Genomic DNA, 25,980 nt, shown 5'->3' with positions numbered 1-25,980 from the left:
TGGCAACCCACTCCAGTATCCTTGCCTGGAGAGTCCCCACTGACAGAGCAGCCTGGCAGGCTACCGTCGGACATGGCTGAGCGACTGAGACGTCTCAGTCTCTGGGCTGCTCTGGGCTCTGGGTCTGGCATCGCCCTGCACGACGGTCTTGGGAATGACACCACCCCCCCTCCTCCGCCGGGGCGAGGCAGCTCTTGCTTACGCCCAAGCTTGGCACCTTTGATCCTGGGGCTCTTCCCACGCATGCAGGGTGCAGAGCTGCCAAGCAGGTGTGCCAGCTCCCCTACAACCCAGGATGCCCATTGGCACCGGGCGGTCGCCTATTTCCCCACCTTCCTGGCGGTGGTTGGCCCAGCGTAGCTGAGGGAGGTGCCTTCCCTGCAGCGGGCGTGTAGGAGCTGGTCCTCAAGGGCGGGCTCCAGGCTGGGGAGTCCAGCACCGCCCTGCTCATCACTCGCCAGCAGAGAGGCTGTAGACTGGTTCATCCTTTTTTTATTTTTCTTTCCTGTTTCCCTCGGAGGACGACAGGAATCAGCACAGCATCACCCGTTGAGGGTGGGGTGGCCCCAGCCCACCCGCCCACCAGCCGGAGACCAAGGATGGAGGCATGGCGGGGTCTCTTCTGTCTCACCTTCCTCTGCCTTCTGCTGCACGTCCGAGGTAAGGGAGGGCTGGCTCCCGGAGAAAGAGGTGCTTGGGTGTGCCTTTCTATCTGCTTGCTGAAAGAAAATAAACACTCCGTCCCAAACCACTTCCTCTCAGGAAACAGCTGTAAACTGCCAGAGTGTAGAAAGCAAAAGCAGACCCTGGTCTGATGGCGGTGAGCAGCGAACGAGGGGATCGGGTACCACGTTGGGGGGTGTCCGGGGGAATCGACCCAGATCTGCAGGCTGGGGACACACTTAGGACTGAGCTGTGGTTTTTTTTGTTGTTGTTGTTGTTCTCGGGTTTTGATCTCTGGGTGTGGCACGCATGGAAAAAGTGACCGTGTCTCTGGGGCGGGTTGAGATTTTGTACTTCCTTGCTTTCTATCAGCAGTCTGAGTGGCTTGTGTAGTTCTGTAGGGAGGCCACGGAGCTGAGACGCGGCTGGGTTCAGCAGGACGGGCCCCTGTCACCAGGGACGGGGTTTTTCAGGAAGGACAGCCTTGGTTCATGTTGTTTTAGGTATTTTTTTTTCCTTGATGTCAGCCCTCCGGTTGGCAAATTAAAAGCATGTGAGTTGTTTAAGCCCGAAACTCCAATATGGGCTCTTCCCCATCTTGGCCTGTTGCGGAACAGAGGCAGGGAGGGGCCTCGCTCAGGAAACTATAATTAACCCACGAAGGGCAGGATTTAATAGCAACTGGAGACGCATATTTGGTCCTTTGGATATTCAAATTCTAAGGCATTGAGGATTGGGAGGGGCTTAAGAGTGAGATGTGTTGTAGGTTAGGAATTAAAAGATTTTCTTTCATCATGGCTCATACCTGTTCGGTTGCTCAGTGGTGTTTGACTCTTTTTTGACCCCGTGGACTGCAGCACACCAGGCCTCCCTGACCATCACCAACTCCCGGAGTTTGCTCAAACTCATGTCCATCGAGTTGGTGATGCCATCCAACCATCTCATCCTCTGTCATCCCCTTCTCCTCCTTCCCTCAATCTTTCCCAGCATCAGGGTCTTTTCAAAAGAGTCAGTTCTTCATCAGGTGGCCAAAGTATTGGAGCTTCAGCTTCAGCATCAGTCCTTCCAATGAACACCCAGGACTGATCTCCTTTAGGACGGACTGGTTGGATCTCCTTGCCACCCAAGGGACTCTCGAGAGTCTTCTCCAACACCACAGTTCAAAAGCATCGATTCTCCGGCTCTCAGCCTTCTTTACGGTCTGGCTCTCCCATCCGTACATAACTAGGTTAGGAGTGAAGAGATTTTGTTTGGATGTCACTCTTGGGGCATGTCCTGTTTGACCTGTTTGAGGATGGGTACTTAGGATCAGGTGTGGTTTTGTGAGTCATCCCGGCACCCAGAGTCCAGGGTCTTCCCAGAGACCCTTCCACGAATCCACACGGTCTGAGCATCTTCCCGCACCTGGGACTCGCAAAAACGTGGTCAGGAGCTTCTGTTTGCAGGGAGATGTCAGTTCTCTGAACCAACACCAGGGCTAAAGGCAGCACATTGAGGCCAAGCTCTGTCTTTACGCAGTCCCGCCCAGCAGCCAAGCCAGCAAAACCTGTCTGAGCATTTATTCCCTTGGCAGTGACACAGAACTCTGGGGTCACCTGCTGCTACAGGCAACTCAGCCTCCTACCAGGCCCAGTCGGTCTGATCCCTCGGGGGTCACTGGATGGCGGATGCCTTCAGCTCATCTTGTGGCTCAATGGTTAGAATTCCGGGCTTTCAGTGCCACGGCCCAGGGTTCAATCTCTGGTCAGGGAACCGAGATCTTGAAGCTGTGTGGCGTGGCCAAAGATAAATGAATGAAGGCACCACCCCAATCGCAGCTGTTCAAGAGCTTCATGGGGTAGGTGGGTGGGCGCGGGAGTGACTGTGGTTCTCATTGTTCAATCGTGTCTGACTCCTACAGAGTCTGTGGACTGCAGCACACCAGGCTTCCCTGTCCATCACCATCTCCCGTAGCTTGCTCAAATTCATGTCCATCGAGCCAGTGATGCCATCCAACCATCTCATCCTCTGTCATCCCCTTCTCCTCCCGCCTTCCATCTTTCCCAGCATCAGGGTCTCTTCCAATGAGTCGGCTCTTCCCATCAGGTGGCCAAAGGACTGGAGTTTCAGCTTCAGCATCAGTCCTTCCCATGAAAATTCAGGGTTGATTTCCTTTAGGGTGGACTGGCTGGATCTGCCTTGCAGTCCAAGGGACTCTCAGGAGTCTTCTCCAGCACCACAGTTCAAAAGCATCAATTCATCTGCGCTCAGCCTTCTTTACTGTCCAGCCCTCACGTCCATACATGACTACTGGGAAAACTGTTAACGGGGCAGCTGCATTTTGGGAAACATCCTCATGCTCATGGAGTCGGGATTCCCTTTGACAGGTGACGTCTGAGCCCCCAGCCATCTGGTTAACCACTGGGTTGAGCCTCAAGCGTCTCTGCTACAGGGGGATGTCTGCTCTGTGGTTCCCATAGTATTGATGTGTCTCTCACCCAGGAGGTGCAGAAATCACACCCCCAAGTGTCGCTTCACGCAGTCAGCCGTGCTCAACCACGGGTGATGTTGCCCCCTGGGGACACTTGGCTCCATCTGGAGTCATTTTTGGTGGTCAACACTGGGAGGGCACTGTTATCATCAGATGGGCCTGGGCCTTGGGCTGCCCTCATAGCTCAGCTGGTAAAAAATATGCCTGCAATGTGGGAGACCCCGGTTCAATTCCTGGGTTGGAAAGATCCCCTGGAGAAGGGATAAGCTACCCACTCCAGTATTCTCAGGCTTCCCTGGTGGCTCAGCTGGTAAAGAATCGACCTGCAGTGCGGGAGACCTGGGTTTGATCCCTGGGTTGGGAAGATCCCCTGGAGAAGGGAAAGGCTACCCACTCTGGTATTCTGGCCTGGAGAATTCTATGGACTGTTATAGTCCACGGGGTCGCAAAGAGTCGGACACGACTGAGCAACTTTCACTTTTCCAGGGATGCGGCTGAAAGTTTTCTGATCCATAGGATGCCCCGCAGAGCAGGCTGTCCTGTCTGTCATCCAGGTTCAAATGTCAACACTGCTGAAGTTGAGAAATCCTGCCTGAGCACTAAAGACGCCATCTCCCTGTGTACCTGTCATATCTATCCGTGTGTCTGTCAATGCATTTGTCAATTTATCAGTGTATCTATCAGTGTATCTATCATCTATTTTTACATATCCTATCTTCTATTTTTCTATATAATTATTATCAATCCTATACCTATTTTTCTAACATCTAACTATATCTCTCATCTGCCTTTCTAAATATCATCTATTCCTTGTGATCCATGTATCTAATTATCATTGATTATCCATCTAATGTATCTATCATCTATTTTTATATATCCTATCTTCTATTTCTCTATATAATTAAAAATCCTATATCTATTTTTCTAACATCTAACTATATCTCTCATCTGTCTTTCTAATTACCATCTATTCCCTGTGATCCATGTATCTCATTATCATCAGTCATCTAACCATCTGTTGCATGCTAAGTTGCTCAGTTGTGTCTGACTCTTTGAGACTTTTTGAGACTCTTTGAGACTATGGGCTATGGACCGTAGCCCACCAGACTCCTCTGCCAATGTGATTCTCCAGGCAAAAAGACTGAAGTGGGGAGCCATCCCCTTTTCCCAGGCAAGTTTTATCTTGAAAATCCCTCTGGGACTTCCCTGGTGGTCCAGTGGCTAAGACTCTATGCTCCCAATGCAGGGGGCCCGGGTTCCATCCCAGGTCAGATAACTAGATCCCTAAGTAACATAAGTATTTATGGCACAGCCGTAAATAAAAATATATACATACATACATATATATATATATATATATATTTTTTTTTTTTTTTAAATCCGTCCTAAATAGCTCTTTTCGGAGGGTAAGGGGGTTTGGGGTTTGACGCTAAGACCTCCCACCCACCATCCTGAGTCCTTTTCAACCCAGGTTCCCAGGAGGACAGCCATGGGAACCCGCGTGGTGAGCCCAGAACACATGTGGGATTGATCAGAATCTGCCGGGCCTGCTAAAGGAAGCAGATGGGAAACAGATCTTGAGTTCCAAGCCCCGTCCTTAGGCTCTGAGGGGAAAAACAAAGCTGGAGGAAATAACTGCTCCAGGGAGCGGCGTCTCCCACACCCCATCTTCCCCAACATTGAGCCCCTGCATCAGTATCTTCGGAGTGATGTGAACGTCGGGGGGCGGGGCTATACCGTGACTGGGCGGGGCTATACCGTGACTGGGCGGGGCTATACCGTGACGGGGCGGAACTATACCGTGATGGGGCGGGGCTACAAAGTACTGGAGCCGGACTAGCATGTTGCGGGGACGGAGCTAGACCATGGCAGGGGCGGGGCTACAATGTGGCGGGGGCGGGGCTAGACAGTGACAGGGCAGGGCTAGACCGTGGACAGACCGTGATAGGGGCGGGGCTAGACGTGACGGGGTGGGACTACTATGTGGGGGCGGGGCTAGAGTGACAGGGCGGGGCTAGACAGTGACGGGGCGGGGCTAGAGTGACAGGGCGGGGCTAGACAGAGACGGGGCTTGGCTAGACCTCCACGCAAGCGGCAGCTCGCGGGGGAGGTAGGATGTTGGCTGCAGCCCCTCTGGAGACCAGAGGGAGGCTGTTAGACTCCAGCCAGGCCTGCAGGACACGATCGGCTCCACGCCAAGGGGGCGGGGGACGCTGGGTGGAATTCGCCTGGTCTGTGAGTCATGCTCAGGGCTCTGCAAAGAGCGCCACACCCATGACAACCAGGGGCCGCTTCCCCCGTGACCTCGAGTCATCGTCAGATGTTATTCAGTCGCCCAGGCATGTCCGACTCTCTGCCACCCCATGGACCGCAGCACACCAGGCCTCCCTGTCCATCACCCACTCCCGGAGCTTGCTCTTGTCCATCGAGTCGGTGATGCCATCCAACCATGTCATCCTCTGCCGGCCCCTTCTCCTGCCCTCAATCTTTCCCAGCATCAGGGTCTTTTCCAATGAGTCAGTTCTACGCATCAGGTGGCCAAAGTGTTGGAGCTTCAGCATCAATCCTTCCAATGAACATTCAGGACTGGTTTCTTTTAGGATGGGCTGGTTGGATCTCCTTGCAGTCCAAGGGACTCTCAGGAGTCTTCTCCAACACCACAGTCCAAAAGCATTGGTTCTTCGGCGCTCAGCGTTGTTTATAAGGAGAAGCATCTGCAAAGGGAAGGAGGTCGCTGGAATGACAAGTGGACTCGGAATGGGGTGGGGGCAGTTGGTTTGTTTCCAGAGCCAGGGGGAGGAGGGCCACACCCTGGCTTCCTGCTGCAAGCAGCCTGGCTCTGGAGGCTTCTAGCCCCCAGAGGCAGCCAGATGTCCTTTTTTGGAAAACGCCCAGGTGCTGCCTAGTCTGTTGTGCAATGGATTAGGGAGAGACCAGGAAGAGATAAGTAGCAGAGGCTCAGAACAGGGATTGGCTGGACACTCAGGTTTGAGAAAATTGTTGAGGGGTTTGCCGGGAGCTTCAGGGATGAGCCTGGTGAGAGATGCTTGTAAGCTGTCAGGAGCTGATTGCATGGCCTTCCCTGGTGGCTCAGATGGTAAAGAGTCTGCTGCGAGGCAGGAGACCTGGGTTTGATCCCTGGGTCTGGAAGATCCCCTGGGGAAGGGAATGACCACCCACTGCAGTATTCTTCCCTGGAGAATCCCCATGGACAGAGGAGCCTGGCGGGCTACAGTCCATGGGATCGTAAACAGTCAGACACAACTGAGGGACTAACCCTTTCACGTCAATAACCTATAATCGAACCGTGTGTGAAAAAAGAATAGATACATGTATATGTATAGAAAAATAATTTATATATGTGTATAACTGAATCAGTTTGCTGTATAGCTGAAGCTAACACAACACTATAAATCCACTTAGTCACTCAGTTCAGTCTGGTTCAGTTCAGTACTCAGTTGGGTCCAACTCTTTGTGACCCAGGGATTGAACCGGGGTCTCTCCTTCATGGCAGGCAGATTCTTTACCAGCTGAGCTACCAGGGAAGCCCAGAAATCAACTACAGTTTAATTTTAAAAAAAGGATGAGGGTGCAGTTATCTTCTTGCATAGATCTCTTATGCTATGGGCAGAGCCTGGGGGGGAAATCTAGGAATAAGATGTTGGTTGGACAGACCCAGCCCAGGGGAGCTGGAGGGAGGGGTGGAACTCTTCTTCTCGGCTGAGCTCGGGGTGCTGGGAGTGGGTTTGGGGGGAGCAATCTGGGCAGCTGGGGCAACGGAAACCCGGGTGGCCGGTTCCATGTCGCTGTGACTGACGCCCTGTGTGTTTTCATAGGTGAGTATGGTGACTTTGATTTGGCGGACGCTCTGGACGACCCCGGTAAGTGCCTCTGGCAGCCTGAGTCAGCTACTCCTGCGGATCCAGGTGGGGTGGGGTCGGGATTCCTTCCTAACAACTCAAAGAAGCTTTACTCCAACCCTCAACCTCCGCACAGCTCCAGGGAACACTGGTGGGCTTGCATTTGCTCCAGGGAACACTGGTGGGCTTGCATTTGAAGGGACCTTTTGTCCTTTGAGTCCCCTGCCCCCTCGAACACGGAATGGAATTTGTGTTGGTCCCTGGCGTGCTGCAGTCCATGCGGTCGCTAAGAGTCGGACATGACTGAGCGACTGAACCGCAATGATCATATCTTTGTTAGTGCCTTGAGATTTTCATTTTTTTTTTTTAATTTTCTTTTTTTTATATTATGACTTTAATGATTGTTTCTTTGAGCCACACAAAAACCCTCAGGGCTAATTGCACGTATGTTCTCTGTCCACAGAGCCCACCAAGAAGCCAAGCTCAGGTGAGTGACTTCCTGACTCAGGTGAGTGGGCAGAGATGAGGGTGCCTCACCACAGGCTGAGGTTTTGGTAGGAGTTTTATGGGGTCTTCCCACGATGCTCCGTGGTGAAAAATCCGCCTGCCAGTGCAGGAGACATGAGTTCCACCCCCGGGTCGGGAAGATGCCCTGGATGAGGACATGGCAACCCACTCCAGTATTCTCCACTGGCCTGGAGAATCCCACAGACAGAGGAGCCTGGCGGGCTACAGCCTATAATGTTGAAAAGGGTTGGTCTGAGTGATTAAACAACAGCAATGATAGGGTTGTGGAGGCTGAGACTGATGGACAGATGTTTAAACCCAAGTTTAAACCCAAGTGCTTCACGAAATGGATCACAAAATCACAGTGAGATGTTATTCTCACTAGGATCGAAATAGTGATGATAACAAGTGTTGGCGGGGGTGTGGAGACTTTGGAACGTCTATGTGTTCCCGGTGGGGGTAGAAAATTGTGTTGCCTCCACAGAAAACAGTCTGGCATTTCCTCAGAAAACTACACATAGAATTTCCCTGTTTGTGTGTGTGTGTGTGTCAGTTGCTCAGTTGTGTCCAACTCTTTGTGACCCCAGGGACTGTAGCCCACCAGGCTCCTCTGTCCATGTAGATTCTCCAGGAAAGAATATTGGAGTGGGTTGCCATGCCATCCTCCAGGGGATCTTCCCAACTCAGGGATCAAACCCAAGCCTTCAAGGAATAAACAGTTTTTGTTTGCTTCTTACATCCCTTACAAATGCCAAACAGTTTTGTAAGTGTGTGTATGTAGTTGTTTCAAGTTCTAAGTTTTCAGGTTCTGCTTCTAGCGTCTAAGTAGTTTTAAGCTGATCAACGATAATCTATATTTCATGAGCACATACTGTGAATAAAATATAAAATGTACTGTCAAGCTTATATTCTGGTTTTATAAGCTGCTTCTGACAGAAGAACATTTTGCTCTTCTAATCATGCAATGTCATTTTTCTCACAGGTATCTACCCCAACCCGAGGCCCCCCTACCACCCACAGCCTGGAAATCCCGACAACAGTGGAAGTAAGTATGTTCATTCATTTCGAAACAGCTTTGAACCTGCCCACTGGAACTCAGGGAAGGTCACGGAGGCTGAAAGAAGCCTTTGTTGTCATTCAGTCACTCAGTCGTGTCCAACTCTTTGCGACCCGGTGGACTGCAGCACGCCAGTCTTCCCTGCCGTCACCATCTCCCAAAGTTTGCTCATGTTCATGTCCATCGAGTCGCTGATGCCATCCAGCCATCTCATCCTCTGTCGTCCCCTTCTCCTGCCCTCAATCTTCCCCAGCATCAGGGTCTTTTCCAGTGAGTCAGTTCATCACATCAAGGTGGCCGAAATGTTGGAACTGAAGCTTCAGCATCAGTCCTTCCAATGAATATTCAGGACTGATTTCCTTTAGGATGGACTGGCTGGATCTCCTTGCAGTCCAAGGGACTCTCAAGAGTCTTCTCCAACACCACAGTTCAAAAGCATCAGTTCTTTGGCACTCAGCCTTCTTTATGGTCCAACTCTCACACCCTCACATGACTAGCTTTGACTAGACGGACCTTTGTCAGCAAAGTAGTGTCTCTGCTTTTTAACACACCATCTAGGTTTGTCACAGCTTTTCTTCCAAGGAGCAAGCATCTTAATTTCATGGCTGCAGTCACCATCTGCAGTGATTTTGGGGCCCAAGAAAATACATACAATAGAAACCCTAAACAGTTAGTTTTGAGAGTGTGTGTATATAGTTTTTTCAAGCTCTAAATTTTGAGGTTCTATTTCTAGTGGCTAAGTAATTTTTACCCTATTGATCGTGACCTATTCTTTATGAGCACCAACTGTAAATAAAAGATAAAATCTACAGTCATGCGTATATTCTCGTTTTATAAGCTGCTTCTGACGGAAGGACATTTTTCTCTTCTAATCATGCAATGTCGTCTTCCCCACAGATATCTACCCCAGGCCAAAGCCTCCGTACCACCCACAGCCTGGAAATCCCGACACCGGTGGAAGTAAGAATGTTCATTCATTTTGAAACAGCTTTGAACCTGCCCATGGAACTCAGGGAAGGTCATGGAGGCCAAATGAAGCCTTTGTTGTTTTCTGTTGCTAAGTCCTGTCTGACTCTTTGGGACCCCATGGACCACAGCACGCCAGGCCTCCCTGTCCTTCACCAACTCCCAGAGTTTACTCAAACTGGTGTCCATAGAGTCGGTGATGCCATCCAACCATCTCATCCTCTGTCGTCCCCTTCTCCTCCTGCCCTCAATCTTTCCCAGCATCAGGGTCTTTCTCAGTGAGTCTGTCCTTCCCATCAGGTGGCCAAAGTATTGGAGTTTCAGCTTCAGCATCAGTCCCTCCAGTGACTATTCATGGCTGATTTCCTTTAGGATGGACTGGTTGGATCTCCTTGCAGTCCAAGGGACGCTCAAGAGTCTTCTCCAACACCACACTTAGGAAGCATCAATTCTTTGGTGCTCAGCCTTCTTTGTGGTCCAACTCTCACACCCTTACATGACCGTTAGAAAAACCAGATCTTTGAGTATACAGACCTTTGTTGGCAAAGTGATGATGTCTCTGCTTGTCTAATGTGGGGTGTTTCTTGCTACAGTTTTTTGGGAAACTTAAGCATATTTTCATGGGCTTCCCTCCAGTGGGCCCCAGAGAATCTTAGACACTGGCCGTCATGTGAGATGAGTCACTATTCAGGTCCTGGGGGACTCATCCACCCGGCAGCTCGCGGGGCCAGCCTCAGGCTTGGGAGGGGACCGTGTGTGACTCAGGACTCCAGCGGCTGACGCATTTCAGAACAGAGGAAGGCCGCTTTCTGGCTTTTGCTCGAATCTAGTGCCTTTAAAATGGTGGTGGTGGCCCTGAGTAATGAATTTCTATTTGCTTTGAGTAATGTGGGTTTCCCAGGCGGGTAAACATCCCGCCTGCCAACACAGGAGGCTTAAGAGATGTGGGTTCGATCCCTGGGTCGGGGGAAGATCCCCCGGAGAAGGGCATGGCAACCCACTCCAGCATTCTTGCCTGGAGAATCCCACGGACAGAGGAGCCTGGTGGGCTACAGTCCACGGGTTTGCAGAGTCGCACATGCCTGAAGCGACTTAGCACATACGCATAGTAGATTCATTTTGCCGGACAGCCTAAACGAACACAATGCTGTGAAGTAACTGTGTGTGTGTGTGTGTGTGTGTGTGTGTGTGTGTTAGTTGCTCAGGCGTGTCCGACTCTTTGTGACCCTGTGGACTGTAGCCCGCCAGGCTCCTCTGTCCGTGGGATTCTCCAGGCCAGAATCCGGGACTGGGTGGCCATGCCCTCCTCCAAGGGATCTTCCCGACCCAGGGATGGAACCCGGGTCTCCTGCATTGCAGGCATACGCTTTACCATCTGAGCCACCAGGGAAGCAAGTATACTCCAATAAAAACTAATGTTTAAACAGAGCTTTATGCTTGGGGATTCTGAGCACCAGTGATTCCGTGGAAGCGATAAAGACCAAACATAAATTCGCCAGAACGTCATTTTGTATTCCGGCCTTTCGCATTGTGTGAGCGGTTCGTCACTGGGAGGTGTCCCTCTTTTCCTAAAATCACGTGTTTTCCAACAGATACCTACCCAAGGCCGAAGCCCCCGCCTCCTCGCCCGCAGCCTGGGAACAGTGGAGGTGAGTCCTCCGGACTAAGACGCCTTCCGGAAGCGTCTTCGGAAGTACTAAGAAGTCTTCCGGAAGATGGTTTGGAGAATTCGGTTCTCGATGGCGAAAGACGCGTTGCATTTAAAATATGCAAAAGTTCTTTTTTTCTTTTTTTTAAAGCAGTTCTTTTTAAAGAGTCCTATATTTATGCTGGCTGTATCGGGTCTTAGTTTCAGCCCGTGGATCTTTCGTGGGGTGCACAGATTCTCCAACTGTGGAACCCCCTCTCCATAAGCTGTCCTTGCGCCCCTGATGCGGGAGCTTGCGTGTGCAGGGGGCTCCCCGGACCGCGGTCTGTGACCACCCTCTGCTCTGTCCCACAGGCTTCCTGAGCGACTCAGACCTCAGCGACGGCGGCCACTACCCGCCCAGGCCGCCCGCAGGTACGTTTCTGTGAGACCACCCCAGACCCCGTCCCAGACCCCGCGTGGAAGGTGGTGGGCTGTGGACTCTCCCCTCCAGCCTCTGGGGGGCGGGAGGGAGGCGCGTCCCTGAGGCTGTCCACGCCTGGGGTCTGCAAGGTGGACGAAACCAACCATAGGGCCGATGCTGCTTAGAAGTGGGGGTCGTCTCCATGTAAATATGTGTGTGTGTGCCTGTGTGTGTGCACCCGTATACATGCCTCCACAGACACACGTACTTATTATATATATGTCTGTATATGTGTTTATACACACACATCTATATGTATACACATATCTGTACCTATATGCATATCTATATCTGTATCTATACCTACGTCTATATGTATCTAGATCTATGTTTATCTATATGCATATGTCTGTCTATACCTGCATATATATTTCTATCTACAGCTATATGTATATCTATGTATATCTATGTCTATACCTGTATCTATATGTATATATATCTATATCTGTTTATCTATAAGCATATGTATATCTATATCTGAATATATATTTATATCTATAGCTATATGTATACCTATATGTATCTATACCTATATCTATATGTACAGCTATCTATATGTTTATCTATATGTATATCTGAATATATATGTATATCTATGTATATCTATGTCTACACCTGTATCTATATGTATATATATCTATATCTGTTTATCTATAAGCATATGTATATCTATATCTGTATATATAGTTATATCTATAGCTATATGTATACCTATCTGTTATCTATACCTATATCTATATGTACAGCTATCTATATGTTTATCTATATGTATATCTGAATATATATGTATATGTTTATCTATAGCTATATGTATATCTATGTCTCTATATATGCATATGTATATCTGTATCTGTATATATAGTTATATCCATAGTTCTATGTATATCTATATCTATAGTAATATCCATATCTATATGTATATCTATCTGTATCTATGTTTGTATGTATATACATATGTATATCTATGTCTATATATACATGTGTATATCTATATCTGTATATATATTTATATCTATAGTTATATGTATATCTATACTTATATCTATATCTATATGTATATCTATCTGTATCTGTTTATCTATAGGTATATGTGTATGTATATTTATATGTATATGCATATCTATAGCTATATGTATATCTATGTCTCTATATATGCACATGTATATGTATATCTGTATATATATTTATATGCATAGTTATATGTATATGTATATCTATAGTGATATCCATATCTATATGTATATCTATCTGTATCTATGTTTATCTGTATGTATATCTGTATGTATATACATATGTATATCTATGTCTATATATACATGTGTATATCTATGTCTGTATATATATTTATATCCATAGTTATATGTATATCTATATCTATGCTGATATCTATGTCTATATGTATATCTGTCTATATCTATGTTTATCTGTAGGTATATGTGTATGTATATTTATATGTATATGCATATCTATAGCTATATGTATGTCTCTATATATGCACATTATATCTATGTGCATATCTATATCTAGCTATATCTATAGCTATATCTATGCTGTGCCCAGTCACGTCCAACTCTTTGTGACCCCATGGACTCTAGCCCACCAGGCCCCTCTGTCCATTTGACACTGGACAGAGTATCACAGGCAAGGATTCTTGTCCAGGCAAGAATACTGAAATGGGTTACCACGCCCTCCTCCAGGGGATCTTCCCAACCCAGGGATCGAACCCAGGTCTCCCTCACTGCAGGTGGATTCTTTACCATCTGAGGCACCAGGGAAGCTCAAGAATAGTGGAGTGGGTAGCCTGTCCCTTCTCCAGCAGATCTTCCCGACCCAGGAATTGAACCGTGGTCTCCTGCATTGCAGGCAGATTCTTTACCAACTGAGCCATCAAGGAAACCCACCTATATATCTGTATCTGTATCTACATTTACATGTGTACCTATACCTATACCAATACCTGCACGTATTTCTACATCTATATCTGTCTACACCTATACCTACATCTATATCTGTATCTTTATCTATTTCTAGATCTATATCTATCTGAACTCCTAAGTTTCTCTCTTTGGGCTTCCCAGGTGGCTCAGTAGTAGAGAATCTGCCTGTAATGCAGGACACCTGGGTTCCATCCCTGAGTCAGGAAGATCCCCTGGAGGAGGGCATGGTAACCCACTCCAGTATTCTTGCCTGGAGAATCCCATGGACAGAGGAGCCTGGGGTGGGGGAGGGGGGGGCGGGCTACAGTCCACGGGGTCAGAGAGTCGGACAAGAATGAGTGCCCGAACACACAGGCACACACCTATCTTTACAGAGATGTTGGGTCTGTGCAAACCCTTGCAGATGTGTCTCTATCTTTCCCCCCAAAAATGTATTTTTGGTGTGTTATGGTTGACCTATAACATGATACAAGTGGGTCCCTGGAGGTGGGGAGTACGCCTGTGTTACTCTGAAGCTCTGGGTCGGCGTGGGGGTGGGCGCATGTGTAATCTCTGAAGACACAGAGCTTTCTGAAGGGCTCTCTGTGGCACGAGTTTTTCCATCCAGAAGCCATGTTTCTGGGGGAGGGGCTCCCCGGAGCATCTTCTGGAGGGTCCTGAGCTTTTCCACCACATAGGGCTCCAGACGACTCAGTGGAAAAGACCTTGATGCTGGGGAACATTGAAGGCAGGAGGAGAAGGGGATGACAGAGGATGAGATGGTTGGATGGCATCACTGACTCGATGGACATGAGTCTGACCAAGCTTCGGGAGTTGGTGATGGGCAGGGAGGCCTGGCGTGCTGTGGTCCATGGGGTCACAAAGAGTCGGACATGACTGAGCGACTGAACAACAACCAGCGCTCTTTTATGGGTGACTCTTGGGTCCGGCTTTGGTGCCAAATGGGCGGGTGCCTGCTGGACCCCAAGGTCCATGCTCCGAATGGCCGTCACATCCCTCTTCTCTCCTGCAGGAGGCGGCGGTGGAGGAGGCTACCGACCGGGTCACGACAGCTACGGTAACAGGCCCGCTACACGCAGCGCTGGGGCCCGTGGGGGTGGCGGGCCTGGGTGGGCTTTTCTGGGGCTCCCATTAGAGCGTCCTCCTGGGTCTCGGGTGTCGGCCGCTTCACTGCTGACCCTCAGCTTGGCTTCCTCCAGTCCTCCAGGTATCCAGGGGTGACCCCACACCCCTCTGTCCAGGTAACAAGACACAGAGCCCCAGGCTGCAAGCCTCATTAGGGAGAGAACAGCCCCAGGAATTGCGGATTCTTCATGTGGATAGTGCAGTATGCCAAGAACGAAAGGAATTTACCCCAGGAGAAATAAACTCCATTCTTGTCTATACAACCTTTCCTCAAAGCGAGGGGTGGATCTTGAAATCTCCAGGGGGTCTCTGGTGCTGTAAAGCGAACTTGGCAGAAAATTGAGCCAAAAAACCAAAATGCATTGGATTCATGTTTCTCAACTGAGATAGAATCCTCATGAAACATTCTGTTCCCTTCAGGTATACAAAGTAGTCATGTGACACTTTGTAAATATAGCTGGGTGCTCTTTAGCCGCTAAGTTGTCTCTGACTCTTTGCAACCCCATGGACTGTAGCCTGCCAGGCTCTTCTGTCTGTGGGATTCTCCAGGCAAGAACACTGGAGTCGGTTGCCATGCCCTCCTCCAGGGGAGTCTTCCCGAACCAGGGATCGAACCCGGGTCTCCTGCGTTGCAGGCGAATTCTATACTGTGTTGAGCCCCCATGGAATCTCTTTTTAAAATTACTCCCCGGGGACTTCCCTGGTAGTCCAGCCATTAGGACTGTGGGCTTTCACTGGCAGGACCTGAGATCAACGCCTGGTCAGGGGATTAAAACCCTGCATATCCTGCATGCAGCCAAAAACAGAAAAAAAAAAAAAATTTGCCCTCTGGACATAAGAAGGTGTGGAGAAAGCTCCTTTATTTCTCACTCGCTGAGATGACTGTTTGCTGCCTGGCCTTGGACTTTTCCCTGGATGCGCTGAGAAGTGGGGTTTTGAGCTCAGGGAAGCCCCCTGTCTCTGCAGCTGGGGGTCAGCGTGCCCCTGGCATTTGCAGACCTGCTGAACTTGCAAGGTGAGCTCAGCCCGACTCGGTGTGGCCAGGGAATGTCCTGGGGCACACTTGTCTCTTCCTCTGGCTTGGGGAGAATCAGGCTGGGGCCTTTGGCCGGGATGTCACAGCCTCTGTTCTGTGGTCCTGTCTTTCTCGAAGCTTCCCTTGGGGATGTCTCTGGCATTTCCGAGCATCATCTTCCTCTTCACCTGGCCTTTCTGTCCTGCAGGACGAGGAGGGCGCAACAGACCCGGTTTCCCTGGCACTAATTATGGTAATGGAGGTCTTTCGTAAAAGCCAAACCAGGAGAAGTTCTGCTGAGGAGCTAACCCCTGCGTGGGCGCTGCCTGACCGCCTGGCTCTCTGAGCGGTGTCCTCACTGTGCACTGAAGCTGGGGAGGGGTTTGCATGGCAGGCGGGTCGCAATCCTTCCAAGAAACGAAGGCTTGCTCACCTGTGCATGTGCATGTAGGCATGTGTGTGTCCCTGCATGTACATGTGTGTACATGTGGCTGGGTGGGCATATGGGCACTTGTGTTTATACATGTGTACATATGTTCACATGTACCTTTGCGCTGTGTATCTGTGTATGCATGCGTATGAATTTGAAACACACGTGCATGTGTGTGTGTGCTGTGGGTATGTGGGTCAGGGCAGATGCGTGCACGTGGATATATGTGTAGATCTTGTGTATTCATATGTACATGTGTGGGAGTGTCCTGTGCACACACATGTGGAGACATGCATGTGTGTGCACATGTCCACATGGGCACAGTGCCTGTGATACTTGTGTGCACTCCTGCCTGTGTGTGAGTGGCTGCTCTGATGTGTGTGTGTGGACGGGTGCTTGTGCTGTACATGCATGCATACGTGTATACATGGGTGTGCACGTGTTGCATGTCTGTGCATGGGTGTGTGAGTGTGTAGCAAGTGTGTGCATGTATGTATGTTCGTGTATGCTGCATTGTATATGTGGGTGTGTGCTGTGTTGCATGTGTGTGCATGTATGCATATGGGTGTGTCAGTGTGTTATATGTGCATGCCTGTATGTATGTGGGGTGTCACATGTGTGTGTGGCTGTGTGTGTTACATGCATGTCTGTGGGGTTTGCATGTGTGTCCATGTGTGTGGGCCGTGTGTGTACATGTATGTATATGGGTGTGGGGGTGTTATGTGTGTGCATGGCGTGTGTCCATGTATGTACATGTGTGTGTGGCTATGTGTTTGGGGGGTGTTTGTGTGTGTATTGGTGTGTGTTGTGTATGTATGTGGGATGTGTGTGTGTGCATATATGGCTGTGTGTGTATGTGGGATGTGTGTGTGCATGTGTGCATATGGGTGTGTGCTGTGTGTATGTGTGATACATGTATGCATGTGTGTATATGGGTGTGTGTGTATGTGGGATGTGTGTGTGTGCACGTGTGTATATGGGTGTGTGTGGATGTGGATGTTGTGTATGTGTGTACATGTGTATATGGGTGTGTGCTGTGTGTATGTGTGATGTGTGTGCATGTGTGTATATGGCTGTGTGTATGTGGGATGTGTGGGTGTGCATGTGTGTATGTGGGATGTGTGTGTGTGGGATGTGTGTGTGTGCATGTGTGTATATGGGTGTGTGTATGTGGGATGTGTGTGTGTGCATGTGTGTATATGAGTGTGTGCTGTGTCTATGTGTGATGTGTGTGCATGTGTGTATATGGGTGTGTGTGTATGTGGGACGTATATGTGCACATGTGTATATGGGTGTGTGCTATGTGTATGTGTGATCTGTGTGCATGTGTGTATATGGGTGTGTGTGTGTGCATGTGTGTATATGGGTGTGTGCTGTGTGTGTGTGTGATGTGTGTGTGCATGTGTGTATGTGGGATGTGTGTGTATATGGGTGTGTGTCGTGTATATGGGTGTGTGTTGTGTGTATGTGTGATGTGTGTGTGCATGTGTGTATATGGGTGTGTGCTGTGTGTGTGTGTGATGTGTGTGTGCATGTGTGTATGTGGGATGTGTGTGTGTGCATGTGTGTATATGGATGTGTGTATGTGGGATGTGTGTGTGTGCATGTGTGTATATGGGTGTGTGTATGTGGGATGTGTGTGTGTGCATGTGTGTATATGGGTGTGTGTATGTGGGATGTGTGTGTGTGCATGTGTGTATATGGGTGTGTGTATGTGGGATGTGTGTGTGTGTATGTGTGTATATGGATGTGTGTATGTGGGATGTGTGTGTGTGCATGTGTGTATATGGGTGTGTGTTGTGTGTATGTGTGATGTGTGTGCATGTGTGTATATGGATGTGTGTATGTGTGATGTGTCAGTGTGCATGTGTGTATATGGGTGTGTGTATGTGGGATGTGTGAGTGTGCATGTGTGTATATGGGTGTGTGTATGTGGGATGTGTGTGTTCATGTGTGTATATGGGTGTGTGTATGTGGGATGTGTGTGTGTGCATGTGTGTATATGGGTGTGTGTATGTGGGATGTGTGTGTGTGCATGTGTGTATATGGGTGTGTGTATGTGGGAAGTGTGTGCTTGCATATGTGTATATGGGTGTGTGTGTGGGGGATGTGTGTGTTCATGTGTGTATATGGGTGTGTGTTGTGTGTATGTGTGATGTGTGTGCATGTGTGTATATGGCTGTGTGTATGTGGGATGTGTGTGTGTGCACATGTGTATATGTGTGTATGCTGTGTGTATGTGTGATGTTTGTGCACGTGTGTATATGGGTGTGTGCATGTGCCTCTTGTGCACGCCTTGGTGTGTATCCCTATGCCCTGAGGTGACAGCCTCACCCCCTCAGTCTCCACCTCCATCCCCTCCCCACTTGGATGCAATGCCCGCCTCCCAGCAGCAGGCAGCCCAGGCCCAGCTCTTCCGAATACGCGCATGACTATGTGTCTGTCCCCTTCCAGGTGGAGGCGGCTACTCCACGCCGGGCAACCAGCAAGGTATGGCCTGGGGGCGGGGCGCACGGTCTTCCAAGGGGTGGGCTCCCCACGTGTCTGCGGAGGGCCCAAGGCAGGCCTGGTTTTGTTTCTGCTGAGGGCATTCAGGGACCACCTGCTCTCTCTGTGTGGGCATGCAGAAGCTCCTTTCGGGCGCGGTCCGTCCCACGGGGGTCAGAGAAGGAGACGTGGGGACCACCTCAGAGCTGAAAGATGCCTGGGGCTCTGGGGACCGATTTGGAGCTGAAAGATGCTTGGGCTCTGAGAGCTGGCTGCGGTTCTCGGAGCTGCTACTGCCCACCGCCAGAGCCCCTTTCGTTGACCACGGCTGACCTCAAGCCTAGAAGCGGAGCAGCAGAGAAACCACAGCCTTCACTCCCGGAGAAGCCCCCAGTGGGGCCCCACCTGCCCCGTCACGGGCCCGCAGGGGAGGCTTGGAGTGCAGCCAGCGGGCGTCGGCCGTGTGTCGCTGGGACGACGGAGGCCAGCTTCTTGGGAATCTGGAGGCTGACACCAGTGCAGGGCAATGGTGATCCCACCTGGCAGACCCCAAGGCTTTGGGGGAGAAGAAAGGGACAGAGCTGATTTTCTAAGCCTTGAGGCCCAGGACCTGGGCAGCAACGAAATATTGCCGTTTGCGGGACGTATTGCCATTTGCAGGAAGTATTGCCGTTTCCGGGACGCATGGTGGTTGCCGGATATTTGCAAAGGCCACGGGTGCTTTCCTTCTCGTGGACTGGAGGTAGGGGAGGAGAGGTGCTCCCCAGACAAAAATCCAGGTCTGACACACGGTTTGATAGAGTCTTTGGCAGGACAGGGGCTTCCCTGGTAGTTCAGCTGCTGAAGAATCCGGCTGCAATGCAGGAGACCCTGGTTCGATTCCTGAGTTGGGAAGATCCGCTGGAGAAGGGCTAGGCTCCACACTCCCGTAGTCTTGGGCTTCCCTGGTGGCTCAGTTGGTAAAGAATCTGCCTGCAAGGCAGGAGACCTGGGTTCAATCCCTGGGTTGGGAAGATTCCCCTGGAGAAGGAAATGGCAAGCCACTCCAGTATTCTGGCCTGGGGAATCCCATGGACAGAGGAGCCTGGTGGGGCTAAAGTCCGTGGGGTCACAAGGAGTCGGACGCGACTGAGTGACTTTCAGCTTCCCTTTCCAGAGGACAGGGGGCCTACCCTGGTGGTCCTCAGATAAGCACTCCACCTGCAGTGCAGGAGATGTGGGTTTCATCCCTGGGTTGGGAAAATCCCCTGAAGCAGGGAATGGCAAACCACTGCAGTATTCTGGCCCGGAGAATCCCATGACCAGAGGAGCCTGGTGAGGCTACAGTCCGTGGGGTCACAAGGAGTCGGACATGACCGAAGCGGCTAAGACTTTTTCACTCGGGCCAGGACAGGACTCACCCAGGATTGGGGTGGGGTGGAAGACGGAATGCGTGCTCCTGAAGGGGACATCTCCAAGGCACGGTCTGCAGATGTGTGGGAGTCGGGCAGGACAGGAGACAGAGGTGTTGTGCTAGCTTTGACTGAATGGACCCCCAGGAACTGTAGTAATTCGTGGGGCCAGAGTGTGGAATGTGATGGGTGTGGGGCCTACAGGGGTAACTGGCCGGTGACCCCTGGGCTGCTCTGCACTTTATACACGCACTGCCTTAGACTTCAAGGAAATCCATTCCCTGAAAGAAATTGACCCTGAAAAGTCACTAAAAGCACTGATACTGAAGCTCCAATCCTTTGGCCACCTGATGCAAAGAGCTGACTCACTGGAAAAGATCCTGATGCTGGGAAAGATTGAAGGTGGGAGGAGAAAGGGACAACAGAGGATGAGATGGCTGGATGGCATCACTGCCTCTATGGACATGAGTCTGATCAAGCTTTGGGAGTTGGTGATGGACAGGGAGGCCTGGCGTGTTGCGGTCCATGGGGTTGCAAGGAGTCGGACACGACTGAGCAACTGAAGAACACAAGTAGACATTTTCTGTCCCCAAAGATACAAATTCATCCAGACACACATATTAAATAAAAAATATATATATATCTTCTGTACAGAACCGTTGGATGCCCCATACCGATCAGACGTGGTTAGTAAGCGCCCCTTAGATAAAGCAGGATGCATCCCTTGGGCTTCTTCGACGAATTCCATCCTTTTCCCGTGAATAGGAGGGCGGGGAGGGCCGGGGGCGGGGGTGAGTACGGAGTCGCTGGAGACACACGGTGTCCCCACTGGTGCTGTTTTTCCTGAGACCCGTTCTTGTTCCCCTGGATTCCCGCAGGCAACATGATAGCGCAGATTGCATCTCCCATCGTCTCCGTGGTGGTGGTGACGCTGATTGGGGCGGCGGTCAGCTACTATAACCGGAGGAGAAACTGTCTCAGGACAAACGGCAAGTCTTCCCCCCCCACCTCCGCCCCCAATTGTGTCTGCCTTAAGTGGTCAAGCCTGATTTTAAATATATATATATATATATGTATATGAGTGATATATATATATATATATGAGTGAATGAAAAACAGGCAGACTCACAGATATAGACAACAAGCTAGTCGTAAAGCCTGATTTAAAAATATATACATGAGTGAATAAGAATGAAAAATAGGCAGACTCACAGATCCAGAATACAGGCTGGTGGTTCCCAGTGGAGAGATGGTAGAGGGCAGGGGTTAAATGGACGGGAGGGGATTAAAAGGAAGCAGCTAAACGGCAACCCACTCCAGGATCCTTGCCTGGAAAATCCCAGGGACAGAGGAGCCTGGCGGGCTACAGTCCATGGGGTTGCAAAGAATCAGACATGACTGAGCGACTCACACTTCCTTCCTTCCTTCCTTACCATGTACAAAGTAAATAAGCTACAAGGAAATATTGTTTGGAACATCCCCGGCTGCAATAGAGCCAATATTTCATAATGATTTTAAACATGTGCTAAGTTACTTCTGTTTGTGTCTGACTCTTTGCGACCCCGGGGACTGTAGCCCGCCAGACTCCTCAGTCCATGGGATGCTCCAGGCAAAGAGTGGCTTGCCGTTTCCTCCTCCAAACTTTAAGTGTCGTACAGTCTATAAAAAATATCAACTCACTCTGCTGCACACGAGACTTCCCTGGTGGTTCAGTCGTAAAGAGTCCACCTGCCAATGCAGGAGATGCAGGTTCGATCCCTGGGTCGGGAAGATCCCCTGGAGGAGGAAATGGCAACCCGCTCCAGTGTTCTTGCCTGGAGCATCCCATGGACGGAGGAGCCTGGCGGGGCTACAGTCCACGGGGTCGCAGAGAGTCGGACACAACTGAACGAACCAGCAGGCACACACGACCTCCAGGGAAATGAGTTTGTGGAGGGGGCGGGGGGTGGCATAGGGCTTTCTGCTTCAACGTTGGGTCCAAGCTCCTGGGTTTGCAGAGTTACAAGCGCAGGGAGCTGCCCCTGGGAGCACAGATCCTGGCTGGTGATCCAGGAAATTCCTGGAGACGTCGCTAAAGAGAAGGTCGGGGAGAGACGCTTCCCTGCAGAAGCAGCACCAGCTCAGATGGTAATCTGGATTCTCTCAAGCTCTAGTCTGGAGACGACTCATGTCGGCATCTACCTGGGTTTTGCCAGTGAGGGAAGCTATGAAACAGAAGTCTATTCCAATAGTGTTTTTATTTGTATTTTTTTGGGATTTGGGCGCCTTCACAATCTCAATAGCTGCCCTCTGCCCCCCTCTGCTGGTGGTTGGCGGGTATTGCCTTACACCCTGGCCAGGAAGTGCCTTGGTCTATACAACACCCCAGCCTGAAAGTTTGGAGGGGGAAGCAGAGTTCGTGAAAACAAACAAACCAAAAAAAATCCCTTACATTCTGGACCACATGCCTCATCATAGATGTTGAGTCGCTCACTCATGTCCGACTCTTTGCGACCCCATGGACCGCAGCACATCAGGCTTCCCTGTCCGTCACCAACTCCCGGAGTTTTCCCAAACTCATGTCCATTGAGTCAGTGATGCCATCCAACCATCTCATCCTCCGCCGCCTCTACAGTGAAAAAAATTAACAGTGCTTTAAGATCAACCCACTGAAGTGTTTTTTTTTTTTTTTTTTCCCCGCTAACTATGACGTCTTGCTTTCAATCTTTCCTTGCAGAACCACGGACTATCTGAGGTCTTCAAAATCCACCCACCGCTCTGAGAAAGCCTCCGTTCAGATGACGACTCTGTCGATCCTGTGGAAAGTCCCTTTCACTCTTGCCTTCACCCGCGGCCCTGGAGGGTCTTCCCTTCTGTTTGCAATAGACGCGCTGCCCCCACAAAGAAGGGGGTCCCTGATTCCTCAGATACATCGATGAGAACAAGGTGGACCGCTGGATCTTGGGTTGTAAAGAGATTGCCTGATCTGTGGGTTCCATTGGCCTTGCGGCCTAAGAGGTTCTGACTCTGGTCAGTGAACACAGCGGCCAGGAGAATAGCTGGGGGTCTTGGGTGGGGCTGCCGTGGAGGACTTCCAAAGGATGGAAGCTGCTGCTTGGGTTTCTAGCAAGCTGGGCAGACAAGCTTAGCTGATGCTATAGGTTCCTTGCAAAAGTGAAAGTGTTAGTCACTCAGTGGCAGCCGACTCTTTGCGACCCCCTGGACTGTAATCCACCAGGCTCCTCTGTCCATGGGGATTCTCCAGGCAAGAATACTGGAGTGGGCTGCCTTTCCCTCCTCCAGAGGATCTTTCCTGACCCAGGGAGCCAGCCCGGGTCTCCCGCATCGCAGGCAGATTGCTTTATCATCTGAGCCACCAGGGAAACTAAACCACCTTGAGTTAACGTCAGGAATCCGGACCCGTTCACCTCCGCCCGCGAATCAGGAATGAATGCGTTTCGACCCTAACGGCAGCATTTGAACTTTATCTCAGCTCACAAAAGTATTATCACCTGCAGAGGATGAGGCTGGATTTTTGGAAGTTTAAGTGCAAGGCCGATGATGTGGAAACCACCTTGGGGAAGCGATTTTGGAGTGTTTTTTTGCCATGAAATTGTATGGTTTCTACTTTTTTTTTCAGAACGTGGGATAGAGATTTTGAGATGTCGAGAGTTGTTTGTATTATCTTTGGACTTGGATCCTCTGTGGGTACCAGTTCTTAACACAACATCAGCGCTTTCCTTGGTGTTTACTTTTCTTTTTCCTGGACTAACTGTCTACCCTCAGCATCTAAAAAGTAGCCCAGCTGCTTGCTTGGGTTTTAGTCATTCTTTGGGGGAGGAGAGAAAGGGTGGTTTGGGCAGACGAGTGAAGTCTGCTGGACTGAGATGAATGCTGATAGAACTTTTAGGGCTTGACTGTCAGAACCAAAGAGGAAGATGGTCATTAGAGTCTGGAACGCAGGAAGACGATGCATGGAAATCCTAGACATTCTGTTTGTGGGTGTTCCCCATTAGATACCTGCAAGCCAATGTTCACTGCAGCACTGTTCACACTAGCCGAGACCTGGAAGACTCCTAAGAGTCCATCGATGGAGGAATGAGTCAAGAAGAGGTGCAACATGTATACAGATGGAATATTACTCGGCCATGAAAAAGAGTGAAACCGTGCCATTTGCAGCAACGTGGGTGGACCTGGAGAGTATGACAGTAAGTGAAGTAAGTCTGCGGAACACACATACCATATGATATCGCTTATGTGTGGAACCTAAGAAAACGGACACAAATGGGCTGATTTAGAAAACAGAAATAGACTCATAGGCATAGAAAACGAACTTCTGGTGACCAAAGGGGAAAGCGTGGAGGCGTAAATGAGGAGTCTGGGATGAAGAGATACACGACACTATATGTAGAACAGATAAACAGCAAGGTCTCACTGTATAGCACAGGGAACTCTGCTCTAAATCTGGTAATAAACTATAATGGAAAAGAACCAGGAAAAGAATATACGTATATCTCTATGAATAACTGAAACTGCCTTATGTGTTGGCCGCTCAGTCATCTCGGACTCTTTGTGACCCCGTGGACTGCAGCCCGCCGGGCTCCTCTGTCCATGGCATTCTCCAGGCCAGAATCCTGGAGTGGGTTGCCTTTCCCTCCTCCAGGGGGTCTGCCTGATCCAGGGATCCAACCTGGGTCTCTTGCATTGGTTGTTGATTCTTTACCACATCCATGCACTGGTGTCCTGACCCTTGGGATCTCAGAGCGGAACCTTACTTGTCAATAGATTGGGGACAGTTGTGATCACCTAAGACGATGAGTTACAACAGGAGGATGGCTTCTAAAGCAGTATGAGCTGCGTCTTTATAAGAGGGGAAATTCAGAGCCACGCAGAGAGACATCAGGGGAAGAACCTGAGTGGCTCGGAGCGGACAAGCCACAAGGCAAAGAGCTATCGCAAGCCGGGACAGAGCCCCGTGTAACTTTCAGAGGGTGTGCCCGCCTGCCGCCCCTTGGTCTTGGACTTCCAGACTCTGAACCTGGGAGAAGATACATATTTCTTGTTTTATCTGCCCAGGTTTTTTTGGGATTCTGTTAAAGACATCCTTAAAAAGTCACACATAGATGAATGCATTTGGGGTACAGAGTTGTGGGGTGTTTTTTTTTTTCTCCTAATTTAAAAGCGAGAATGAGGAATGCATCTAGCTTGTCTATACAGGTGGTACAGGAAGCCAGGCATGATTAAACTCTGGACTGACGCCCGAAGCGTGAGATCACAGTCTGGCTTCTCCAAGTCGAGCTGTGTGACCCTAGGCAAGTTGTGCAACCTCTCTGAGCATCAGTCCTCTCACCTGGAAAACGAGTGTGAATGGCACCTGGCTTCCAAAACGGTGATGAGGCTGTGGTTGTTGAGCCGCTAAGTCATGTGCAGCTCTTTGCAGCTCCATGGGTTGTAGCCCTCCAGGCTGCCCTGTTTATGGAAATTGGCAGGCAAGAATACTGGAGTGGGTTGCCATCTCCTTCTCCAGGGGATCTTCCCAACCCAGGGACTGAACTGCAGTCTCCTGCGTGGGCAGGCGGATTCTTTACCCCTGGAGCCCTCAAGGAACGGTACCCTATATTTTGAAAGATTTTAAATATTCTCGCCTCAGAAAGAAAGAATTATGTCACGGGGCGGAGATGTCAGACAAGGCTACGGTGCTCATCCCACTGAAACGTAGCTGCGATGGTCATCCCACTGAAACGTAGCTGCGATGGTCATCCCATTGAAGTGTATCATCATCCCACTGAAGTGTATCACCATCCCAATGTACACCTTAACCTTCTACAATGCTACGTGTCGATTATATCTCAATAAAGTTGGGGGAAAAGGGTTCTTTCTGAATTTTTTTCTACGAGTATTTTTGCTAGGATTCTGTAGGCGTGTGGCATGCCATGAGCACAGTTGATCTTTACCATGGCTCTGGAGGGACTTTCCTCTCTC

General features: G+C 50.0%; 1 protein-coding gene across 1 annotated transcript; it reads left to right on the top strand.

Annotated features, from left to right (window-relative positions):
* Positions 1–401: 401 nt before the first annotated feature.
* On the top strand, positions 402–25,881 carry XG (Xg glycoprotein (Xg blood group)). The gene is made up of 12 exons (XM_061135844.1): positions 402–660; positions 6,970–7,014; positions 7,457–7,480; positions 8,483–8,545; positions 9,455–9,517; positions 11,116–11,172; positions 11,526–11,585; positions 14,584–14,628; positions 15,920–15,964; positions 18,596–18,631; positions 20,898–21,008; positions 22,736–25,881. The coding sequence occupies exons 1-12, from the start codon at positions 600–602 to the stop codon at positions 22,750–22,752; spliced, it is 627 nt and encodes a 208-aa protein (XP_060991827.1). The 5' UTR covers positions 402–599; the 3' UTR covers positions 22,753–25,881.
* The last annotated feature ends 99 nt before the right edge of the window (positions 25,882–25,980 follow it).

Source organism: Dama dama, chromosome X (assembly GCF_033118175.1).
Source record: "Dama dama isolate Ldn47 chromosome X, ASM3311817v1, whole genome shotgun sequence".
In the NCBI taxonomy this organism is placed as follows: Eukaryota; Metazoa; Chordata; class Mammalia; order Artiodactyla; family Cervidae; genus Dama; species Dama dama.
The sequence above is the reverse complement of the archived record's forward strand: the minus strand, read 5'-3'. Positions and strand labels throughout refer to the sequence as shown.

Coding starts and splice junctions, on each gene's coding strand:
- XG (XM_061135844.1), top strand. CDS start 600: ATGGAGGCATGGCGGGGTCTCTTCTGTCTCACCTTCCTCTGCCTTCTG. Junction 8,546..9,454: donor AAATCCCGACAACAGTGGAA/GTAAGTATGTTC, acceptor TCTTCCCCACAG/ATATCTACCCCAGGCCAAAG. Junction 14,629..15,919: donor ACCGGGTCACGACAGCTACG/GTAACAGGCCCG, acceptor TCTGTCCTGCAG/GACGAGGAGGGCGCAACAGA.